The sequence below is a fragment of the Rhopalosiphum padi genome, chromosome 1 (genome assembly GCF_020882245.1).
Source record: "Rhopalosiphum padi isolate XX-2018 chromosome 1, ASM2088224v1, whole genome shotgun sequence".
In the NCBI taxonomy this organism is placed as follows: domain Eukaryota; kingdom Metazoa; phylum Arthropoda; class Insecta; order Hemiptera; family Aphididae; genus Rhopalosiphum; species Rhopalosiphum padi.
In genome coordinates, this window is record NC_083597.1 from 75,368,258 (window position 1) to 75,380,702 (window position 12,445).

General features: G+C 25.2%; 1 protein-coding gene across 1 annotated transcript; it reads left to right on the plus strand.

The window, feature by feature from the left end:
* The first annotated feature begins 1,378 nt into the window (after nucleotides 1-1,378).
* LOC132917172 (endocuticle structural glycoprotein SgAbd-4-like) lies at nucleotides 1,379-3,660 on the plus strand. Its single transcript, XM_060977781.1, has 3 exons — nucleotides 1,379-1,537; nucleotides 1,634-1,764; nucleotides 3,114-3,660. The coding sequence occupies exons 1-3, from the start codon at nucleotides 1,532-1,534 to the stop codon at nucleotides 3,379-3,381; spliced, it is 405 nt and encodes a 134-aa protein (XP_060833764.1). The 5' UTR covers nucleotides 1,379-1,531; the 3' UTR covers nucleotides 3,382-3,660.
* Nucleotides 3,661-12,445: the final 8,785 nt, after the last annotated feature.

Consider the following 12,445-nt stretch of genomic DNA (forward strand, 5'->3'; position numbering starts at 1 on the left):
AAAAAAAAAATGATTTTAAAAACAATTACCAATGGTAAATCAGGCGAAAACTTGGTATCACATTTTACAATCTAAGAATTATAGATGTGTTAAAAGTGTTTTATTATTTAAATAATTATATGTAATTATATAAAATAATTTTTTTTAACGGCAATGTACTCGATGCGCATTGATAAATTTCTAATAATAAGAAATATAGTACGTTATGTACGTTCAAAATATAAATTTTATATTTCATTGTAAGATGTAAAACAACAAATTAATATTAATAAAAGGTAATTTAATATTCTGATATTATACAGCGTATGGCAACTAGGTAAATTCTATAATTTGTATTTAAAATAAACATCAATAATTCATTGAAATGCAAAATAAGTAAGTGTATAAGTTAATAGTATATGATACAAACGTAAAAGATTAAATGTAATAACTAGTAACTAGTATTTAATAGTAAAATATACCCGATATCGATTGATATTCAACATTAATAAATCTAAAACGAGTATCTGCAACTGCTCTACATATTATAAATAATGATTTCATAGAATGATTGGTTATTCATATTATAGATAGTCATTTTTAATTTAGTTTCTTGCCTAATAACTTAATTACATAATTTATTTTTCTTTTAACGAACTTTCAACTTTTAATTATACATGTTTTTAAATAATTTATTTTGGCTGTTAATATATAAGTATACATTGATATATATTTGTGAAGGACTATTTCGTGAAATTATATAGGTATTTAAGTTTTGAAATATCTAGTAAAAATATTGTTGTTCTTTATCTATACTTATATACTATATCCATCGTATATTCTTGAATAAATAAATCAAGTAAATATTTTGCTGACATTTAAATATATAATTTATTTTATTGTCATAATAATTATTATTGTAATAATAATCATTGTAAAATTTATTTTATGAAATATAGGTATATAACAACCAATTTTCAGAAATAGCTATTATACTGCGTTTATAAAATAGGTGTTTGAAATGTATGTGTTTTAAATAGATACGTAATTTTTTTTAAGAAATTGTAAGTACTAGAAACGTTTTGGCTCAATTATTTTTCATGGACACATTGTTCCTATGTCGAACGTACAGCCACATTTAACTAATCCCTTATTAGTTATTCTATCCAACACTTTTATTATTTTAAATATACGTGTATGCGATGTGTGTAAGTGTGAGCGTGTGTGATTGTACACGTGTATACGCGTGTATATTCGTATCTCTTCGAAACGTGTTTATCACAATCTCCCATAGCGCGCCTGTGCTAAAATAAATGTCGTCGGACCGCTTTCATAACCCACTGACATAACGACCTTTCCATCTCGATGGTAGGTACCGCCTCCACTATTATGGTAAATTCTAAACAGGTATAATACCCCCATCATTATTACCGTGTGTAGATTCACATAGGTATATATATATATAAGACAGCTCCATCATAATCCTCAGACATTACGCACAGTACAATACTCAGTAGAACACTGTACAACATCCAGACGAAAAACTACCAAAATGCAGGTAAGAATTTAAAAGTTATTTTTCATATGAAGTCTCGATGACTTTTTACCAGTGTGTTTTAAATATGAAACGGTACATTTGACATGTTATCAACAGGTCACATTGGTCCTTTCTTCGTTGTTGTTGGCCGCCGTGGTCAACGCCTACCCAGCACAAAGCCCCGAATCTAGGGCCGTCATCTTGACCCAAGAAAAAGAAGTCAACTACGACGGAACCTTCAAGAACAAGTATACAATAATTTTATTTATTTATTTTATTTTTAGTTGTCGATCTCTTAATAATAATTTTGAGTTAGTATTTTGTCGGACATGTCTTCACATGTTTATATTGCATTGATATTATTCGACCACATCGTCACAACTATTTTAATATACGATACCGATACTTTTAGGTATATTTATGTCTCAGCTATAAAAATGATAAATATACGAGCTAAATGATAGACAAATGATTCTCGGACCAGTAGATTTAATCTCAAGTTTCAGTTTCATCTTGAACACTTTGTCAGGTGTACCCGACGATTTGAAATATGTTGTTTCATAAAAAAATCACTGATAGATTATATTATATTTTATAACAATCGCTCACGACTAGCAAAACAATTAGATGATAGATCATATCTACAGTATATCAACGTTTTTTCAAGGAACGTAATTCGATGGCATATAATTTAGATATCAATAACACATATTATATTACATTTCATATAAGACACGTTATTAAATCGAATAATACCGTGTATACGAATCCAAATATTACGATGTTCTAAATTTTTTAGTTGGGTACACAGTTTATGTAACGAGGTTACAGTTATCTCTGCAGTGACTCAGCGAACCGCCTTAGGTCTATATTGCAATTCATTAAAACAAAATTTCGTTTACAGAATGTACATACGTGTAATGTGTATATTACACTAGAAGATGTACTTAAGATCAAATACGTAGTTGTATATAATTATGTAGTTATATAATATTATGTCATGTAGTAGGGGAAACGAATGATACCGCATATATTCGATCGTGCCTGTAAACATGCTTTATGAGAAGATAACTGTAATTTCCATGAACAATCGAAGTAATTAAGGGCAAGTGTACACCCCCGGGTATCATAATATTACAGACATTTAATTTATGAATTAATTATATGTAATAATATTCTATGTATTACACGGTTGTGTAAACTGCGATATTAATGTAAAAAAGGCGTTCGGAGTAGGCAAAACAGGTACTCGTTACTCTATCAGCCTTTCGCGCTTATTTATAATATACATTTCCAAACCGATCGTTCCTTTTTCTTGTTTCGCAACATTCGATTTGTATGTGATTTATGTATCTCAGTCTTAAGTCACGGAGTGCCCTGACTTTCACCGAAAACATACAATTATTATTAGTAGACTGCAATGTTCCGATAATTCCGATCTAAAACTCGGCGTATGCTCGTGCGGTTATTGCGTAACAACACGTGTGTTGAGTGGGTGCACAATAATAATTAAATAAATATAAATAATTAATTTACATATATATATATATATATTATTTATTATAATAATACTTTACGGTGAAATAAATCGTTGCAGGTTCGAAACTGAGAATGGCATCAAACAAGAAGAAGTCGGTTACCTGAAGGCCGGTCCTGATGGTACCCCGATCTCAGTGGTCCAGGGCGCTGGTTCCTACGTAGCCCCAGACGGTTCGGTCATCTCAACCGGTTACATCTCGGACGAGAACGGTTACAGACCAGTCGGTGCCCATCTGCCAACTCCACCACCAATCCCAGCCGAAATCCAAGAGTCTCTCAGATTATTGGCCTCTCTGCCCAGCACACCCGAACCAGTGTACCAGTAAATAACGCCATCGTTAACACCTCCTGAGGACCGTCCCGCTTCTTTTGTCCTAAACTGATTTTATTTAAATCTTTTCACTTATTTCAATCTTCATCTCACCCTTTACATTTTATAAGATACTCTGCATCGTATCGTATATTATTGTGTACTGCACCTATACTATTCATTGTACATTTATTATTATGTAATTATGTTACTATCTATTTACTATCGTCTGCGTTTGTAGACATGAACGCACGTATATATATAATAAAATATGTTTTTTAGAAACAAATAAAAAGTGTTTTTATTTCATTTCTGTTCAAAAAACAATATTATGAAAACTCTAAGGAAAAAACCAATAATAATTAGTAGTTAAACACACTGCAATGGCTAATTTACAATTACCTTAAAGGGTTTGATGACCAAAAAAATGTTCTCTCCTCAGTACTTATAACTTAAGATTGATCTAAAATTTCCATTTTAGCTCTTTAATAATCATACATACCAAATAGTAAATATAAAAATGTAATAGATATTTATAGACTAATAATATTTATGATTATTATATACTGTTATCGCTACGTAAAGTTTTATTTTAAATTCATCGATGTCATTACATTGAAATTGTTAAATAAAATGTAAATGTTTTTTTCAAACGTACCTAAATAGTTAGGTATCTGTCGTCAATCGTCAAGATTATTTGATGTTTTGTTATATCATATTAATATATAACTTAAAAAAAATGAAATTTTCTGGAGAAAAAAACCGTTTTATGTATCACTTATACTATAAGTAATTAGATTAAAAACCAATTCGAACGATTTTATCGAGTATTTCAAAGATTGTTCTTAGTGATGACAAATAATAATTTAAAAGTAATTTAAACTACACTCAATAGGTAGCGTTAAACCAATTTTTAAAAAATATTGTCGTTCATTACATATTTACATATCATATAAGCTATAAACTACCTAATGTCATATATGATTTTTAATATGAATTATTTGTAACATAGTGTTGCCGTTGTTATCAATTTTCGCTAATAAATCGAAACTTCATTCAAAAACTTCAAATCAAAAATTTGCTAGATAAGAAACCAAAATAACATATACAACGTGTATCAGATTTCTGTTAACATTGTGAAATACCTATACTTTGATTTTCATAAAAAATAAAAATAAAATATAAAATTAATAATTAGTATTAAAAAAGGTAAAATATATTTATTTTGTGTTTGAAAATGAATTATATTATAAGAAATAATAATATATATTAGCTATGTTGCGTCGATTTTTGGGCACGGTCGCGGCACCGACAACGTAGAACAAAAGTTGGTTTATGCTCTACATCTTATGGTAGAGTGCAATGGTTAACGAGTTTTATTCTCATCGGAATACATCCTTAAAATAAAATGTCTAATTTTTTTATGATAAATTAAATCAATAGCATAATCACTTCCTTGCAATTTCAATGCAGGTCAGCTAGTAAAATATACATTCTAATTATATATAGTCAATCTTTAATTATTCATTGTCATTCAACTATATGTAATGTGCATATAATAATTAAATTAAATCTTTAAAAGCGGAGTTATAACACAAACTGGGTGGTAAAATAATAGTTAAAAAATGGTAAAAATGTACAAGTTTGTTGAATAAATATGGTATATTACTATTTACTAATGTTTATAATATATCTATTATCTACTTATAAGTTATAATTATCAAATATGAAAACAAAATAAATAAAAATGTTGTTATTTTGAAAGATACAGAAGCCAGAAATAAAAATGGCATTTAATCATTTTTAAATAGGACTTAGTCTTTGTTATTATGGTAAGATGGCGCTCTTAGTATAAATTTTCAATTTTATTTTTATAAATTATAGTCGAATATTATACTATAATATAATATGTACAATAAGAACCGATAAAATTATAATTTTTGAATAATTTTTTTTGCTATGATTAATCTAAAATAAGTTGCTTTTACTTTCAGTTTAAGCATTTTGGTATATTAAAATAAGAATTATTATTATTATTATTATACCTCTATACATAATATTATTATCATTCTTAATTTATTCTCACAATTTTATTAGAATTCTATCAGTTTATATTTTAACAGTATTCTACATGTTAGTTTCAAATGAAAAGTTGCTACTTCTTCTTTGACAAGTCATTATTATAGAACAGAAATCTGTTATTTTGATGCCATTATAAAGGTTTAAAGTTAATAAAAACACAATAGAAATTAAAATTGTGTGATAAATGATTTATTTGTTTAAATACCTACAAATGTATACACTATAAATATAGGTAAGATCTATTGACGTATTTCTTCGGATAATATAGAGGATGGATTCCGCATGATTTTTTTTGTAACCACATTGTACTCGTACGTACCACCATTACTTAAAACAACATGGTCATATACTACATTATTTTTTCAGTTTGTTAAATTAAAATAATATTTCGTAATACTAAATAAGTAGGCCTTCATGGTATCGATCTTCTCGTATAAATATGCGTAGACAAGGTTATTGAAATGCTTTGTATTAAAATAAGAATATAATATTTTTTTTATCTCAAATTTTAAAAAATATTACATTTTATTATAGTTTACTACGTTTATTATTGTTATTATTTTATTAATTAAGTTTATTGTTCAACTTTGTAATAGATCTCCCTAATAAAGAACGAGAAGAAGTTAATAATAATAAATTATTGTTAATATTTAGTAAACAAGGCTATCAATATTTAATTTTTCCTCCCTTCGCAAAAGTTCTAAATATACAGCTCTGGACTAACTTCTTCAGTAAAAATACATATCAACGTCTATTAAAATAATATCTGTAAACTGTAAAAAAAACCATAATATAATTTAAAGTTGACAAAATGACAAAAGTTCAATAGAAAATGATATGAATGAATAATTATTGAACATAGTAAATACATTTACTAATATACTGTTTGCCGACTTTTGAAAATGAAATGCATTATTATGTTAATATTGTAAATATTGTAAATATAGTATAATGAGAATAAACATAAAATTATAATCAATATATTGTTAATTGTTGTATTGTCGTGATTTACAAGGTCGCATATTTAATTTGGAAACATTTTCACACTTGTTTACAATTATTAAGACAATGTCAGTAATGTAATATATACATATATATATATCGGGTACAGCATCAAATATGTATTTAGATAATAGAAAACATATCAATTATATTTTATCGTATATATCAAAGCTAATAATTAAAGTTACTATTGTGTAACTTTGTAACATAAAATTATAGATATTTTAAAATAATTTAATATGTTTGATAAATTCTTTGAATAAAATATATTCGTATAAACATATTGTCTATAATAAATAAAAATTACAATTTATTGCAGTTGTGAGTTGATTAAAAAATCTAAATTTCAAAACATAAGCATTTTCTGTTCAAAAGGCGATTACAGGAAACAACAAAGAAACTATACTTTGAAACCCAATATAAAATATATAAATACTGTTTACATTTTAAATATAATTTTATAATATATATAATTAATTTTTCCCTAAAATTGTTAAAAATTAAAATTATTATACTGTACAATGTACATAGTATTTACACAACGTAAACATGACTTCTTATACTAGGTTCTATACCTATAACATAGCTTTGTCAGTCAGAACTCAGGACAAGCTGCTTATATATAATAGATACAATTTTAAATCGGATTTAATTAACTAATTCGCGTGCTTTAGTACCTATAAAAAAAATAAAAGACTGGATTTACAGGTTTCGGTTTCATTTTTAAAAAAACGATTTGTGATTTATTAAATTATGCTAATACACTGCATAATCATTTTATTAACAACTTACTAAAAATTATTAAATACCTATTAAATATATACATTGGTTACATTATTTAAATAGTTAAAAATAACCATAAATATCTTAAATAATTTATGTTTAATATCTATGAGCACGAAATAAAATTTGTTTCAAGGGACAAAAATTTTATACATTTTTACTTAAGTTAAAAACTAATATAAATAATTTATATTTAATGAATGTAATGAATGTAATGACATAAATAAGGTGCACTGTATAGTTAATACAGATATGATAAATCTGGAAATCCTGCAAGAAGATTCAAGCACCAGTGGTCAAGTAATTTTATCACTTAACTCAGTAAAGGTGCTACTACATACATATATAAAAGAAATATAAAATATAAATAATGTAGATATCTGTCAAAGTGCTGTCACAGAATGGTTTTATCAATAAAAGAACACATCATTTTAATATTCTATTAATAGTATTAGCACTTTGCTTACTATATCACTAATGCATAGATTGTATGATTAAAATAATAAATAAACTGTCTTTGATTTTCGATTATTTCACATAAGATCTTATTAATTTTTAAATTTTATAATTATATGTCAATATTACATATGGATAGGTTGTTATATAAGATATTATTATCATACTCGTAAAAAAAAAATATATTTTATTTATAATTGCAGTACGTTTAAGTTTCCAGTAAATTTTCATGAAGGTCAAAATATTTTTTAGATTCTAAACGGGTCGATGAATTTATTGGTTTTTATAATATGTTTTTTTAAATGTATTTATTTTTGTGTTCGTCATCACCTTTTAAAGTTATAGAAATATGTCAGTCATAAATGTTGATGATAGTTTTGGCAACAATTTGGATCTAATTGAATCTTTTTGAAAGTTTACTTTAAAAAATAATCGGGTAATAAAAAAAAAAAGTATAAAAATGGGATTGTTTATACAAAACCAATTTTCTACAAATAAATTTTATTATTTTCTTAAATTCAAAATTTATACTTGAAATATTTTAAAATTTCAATAGTTAAAGCTTGCAAATTGAATAAAACTTTTAGGTCATTAGTTATTCCTACAGATTTTTAAAAATATCATAAATGTATAATATACATATTGAATATTTTTTTATAGTCATTTCAAGTTCATATTTTAATAAAATTTAAACTTGGAACATTCACCATTACGTGTGTTATTATTGAAAGTATAGGTACATAATGACATTTCAAAATACTTTGCTAATTTTAAGCTATTTACGCTGAGCTAAACCGTTAAGTTATATATCAGTATTAAAATATTATTTAATTACAATAATATAATATTATGATCACTATTTATTAGTATACGTGAAGTTCTCCGTTCAAATTGTATCTGCGAATATCATATTAGTATATTCTAGTATATTACTGATAGAAAAATAAAATTAATATTATAAATAAATTACAACATAGAATAGAGGATGATATTATACGGTATCCAATCAGAATCGTTTTTTGTAAACAATGATTTATCAATGAATTAAAATTCTCTAGAACCACTAGAACCATTACAGTTATCTTACATATTGATGAAACCTACTATACAATAGACAGTAGAGTGATTTCCTAGTTTTTTTTCAATTAATTAGACTTATAACTTTTATATAAAACTATTTACTGCGATTCGTTAATAATTTGATAAACTAATCAACGATACGAGTTATAATTATGTTTATATAATTAAAGTTACAACTTTTTGTTTATTTTTTTATGATAAAACATAAAATGAAACAGTTCACATGATGCATGTAGTAATCATTAAGATTTAATAAGTGACTTTTTATTAATTATTTGTATTATAATTGGTTGTATACGTCAATACTTAAAGATTATATATTTGTTGTTTAAGGGTTATTTTTATAACTTAATTATTTAATGATCAGTAAAACAAGTAAGGCCACAATCAACATAGACACGAGTAAATTAAAAAACTTGGGATGTATATACATGGTCACTTACTCGGGAACCACAACTATAAAATTTTTTCTTGAAACATCTGTTTTAAATTAGTAAGAACTTTGAAATTCATTGTAATTACAAATGTAGAACTTTCAAAAATGTCTACTCCTCCCTCTTCTAACTAAGTAGTTTTTCATTTCCTGGTGCTAGGGTAAAACTCACCACCTTAGCACCCATTTCAGAAAAACTGTACTTACAGATTTAAAACTGGTATGAGGTGAAGACCACAATTCATTATTTTTTTTAACAACAAATTGCTAACTTCCTGAAAACAGTAAGCGCACTTCAGCCAAAAATGTAATTAGGAACAGATTTTTTACGATTATAGTAACTTAATTTTCTTACAACACCTAAATTGTTTTCCTGAAAATGAAATATTTTTGAAAAAATGAAAGTATTATATATTACAAATTCGTTGTTACAAATAATTGAAAATTCCACCATATACATACGTAGTATCAGTTTGAATTTTCAAGTTCCTTTTTTTACAACATAGCTCGTAGGGGTTGGTTTGGCTTGCCCTGGTATCAGGAAATACAAACTGTTTTGGGGTAATTAAAAACAAAATAACAAATTCTAAATTCATGGTTACAAAAACTTACAAATTATTGTACCTTTGTTTATATATTAGTCTAATTCTAATTAAAAACACTGAAAAACTCGTAAATTTAGTATGTACCTATTCTATTATGAATCCATTTTAAAGACAGGTTTATTTAATTTTGACGTCAAATGAAAAAAACACCAAGTAATAAGAATATTATATAGTTTCAAATTAAATATGAAGGTCTAATAATAATTCATTTTTAATCATACAAAAATTGTGTTATTTCTTGTAACGAATTTTTAATAGTTGTAATAGGTACTATATTTTTATGGTAATATATTATTATGAACTTTAGTAAGATATTGAATTCATTACATGTAGTAAGTACATCATCTTTATACATTTATACATTTATAATATATTGAAAACTCGTTTCCATGAAATATGATGATACTCAATTATGTATATTATATAAGTATTATATGTATATTAGGTATACTACTTTTTGATGAAAAATATATAAGTAATGCATTTTACAATGTTTTATTTTGTTATATAAAAAAGTAAATTTGTAAATTTGTAATATCTATTTTTTCAATGATTATATATATATATATTAAACTGTACCTGTGCTTAATAAGCTATTACAAAAAAATAATATCATATTATATACTATGCTAATATAATTGGTTAAACTAGTGTAATATTATCTATTACACTTTTAATAGTATAGTCACTTTAGAATACATTTTAAAAATTCAAATAATCGTATAATATAATTCTATCGAATATAAATATATTTTTTAAACTTTTATATTGAGAGATATATTTAGAGTTATGTATTTTAAAAAGATCGTTTATATATATTTTTTCAAAAAATCGTTTTTGCAAATTACCTATTTGATTTTGGATAGCCACAGATTTGTTATTTATTTTCTTTTACAAAAATTGACTTTTTAGTCTTTTTAAAATTATCTACCTAATATAGGTATAATGATATAATTTTTTATTTTATACATAATAACTACTATACGAGGTACATACATTATAGGAATACCATAAATAATTAATGTCGTACGTTTAAATAGTGATTTATTGAACAAATATTTTGTATATATATTTTAGTTCTAATATAGTAATATTAACCATAGGTCATGTTGACGTGAAAAGCGATAGTCTTTTTTTTTTTTTTTTTATTAGCTATTAGTTGAAACTATGATAGCTCGACAATTACGATTGTACAGGTACAAAATTAAACATTACAATTATATGATATAGACTAAAATGTTACAGTAATAATATGAATTGAAGACCTATAGGTACATTAATTACATTTACATACTGGCAATTAAAAATATTTAAATTCAATTTAATTATGTGATAAGAAAGGTATCAGAGTATCGGACTATGGAACAATCTGTTTATTTAGAACAACTGAAAGGAGCGTAATGAGGGGAGTGATTAAAGAGGAAAGTTCAGATAAAAATTTAGTTAGTGGATTATCAATTGCGTGGATATTGGGTAGAGGTATATTTTTGGAGTTAGTAACGGAGGCGTAAGAAGTTTTGGGAGGGGGAGGGGTAGTCTGGTGATGAAGAGAAATGGGTACCGCAATCGGATTCTGTGGTTTTGATTGAGTGATTTTGCGTCGTTTGAGAGCGATAGTCTTTATATTGACATTTCAAAGACAATATATTATAGTATAGAACAATTCGATAAATATAATATATGTATATGCCAATAAAGACTTGATGACTTGTGATCATGTGAGAAACACTTCAAACACTTAACTAAGAGTTCCTACTAGTATTAATAACTAAAAAAAAAAAAAAATCATAGTTATAAAATCAGGGAAACAGGGAATGGGTAATGAATTATTAAAATATTAAATAAGTATATAATATAAGCATTTACAATTTTTAAGTTACAATTATTCCACATAAGATATACCAATAATACTTACAGGTAATATTATATACTAATGTTGTTCTCAATAGATAGGCACAAGGTATCTTGTCTTATATTAATATTATATTAGTAATATAAAATAATATGATGAAAAAAATCATACGTTTGTAGATTTACGACATATTAGGTATATAACACGTAGATATTTATGAATAAATGAACATAAATATTGAATATACTAATTTTCTAAGGCTTTACTTCAATTATGGAAATTATTAAATTATTTCTCTGTTAAACTATTAAAAATGAAATAAATCACCCAAAACAGACATAAGAAAATATAGCTATTAGTTATAAATTATAACTATAATAATAATCATATATATAGATACATGTCAACATCGCCTAGAGCGATTGACAACTTTATTGTCATTTACCATGGATTTTATACGAGTTCACTGTTCATTTTAGACTAGGCATAACAAAAAGATATAAAAAAATTTTTCTCTTTTTTCTTTAAACAAATTATACCTACCTACGTAGTTTTATTATACGAAGTATTCAATATTTTTTAGATATATTTTAAAATCTGTTAACTTTTGAAAGCTTTAAAATTGAGCAATAAATAATAAACATTTTCGAAACAAAAACATTTAAAAAATGAAAAGTTAAAAGAGATAATTTGTTTTATAATTTCAATTTTACCAATAAAATTTTTGTTTTTATTATTATACTAAAAAACGAATACTTTTTACTGCAATAATAGTAAATAATCGGTC

Bases quoted from the DNA above. Each gene is read 5' to 3' on its own strand.
- LOC132917172 (XM_060977781.1), top strand. The intron at 1,765-3,113 runs GTATACAATAAT...AAATCGTTGCAG, and splicing joins GACGGAACCTTCAAGAACAA to GTTCGAAACTGAGAATGGCA.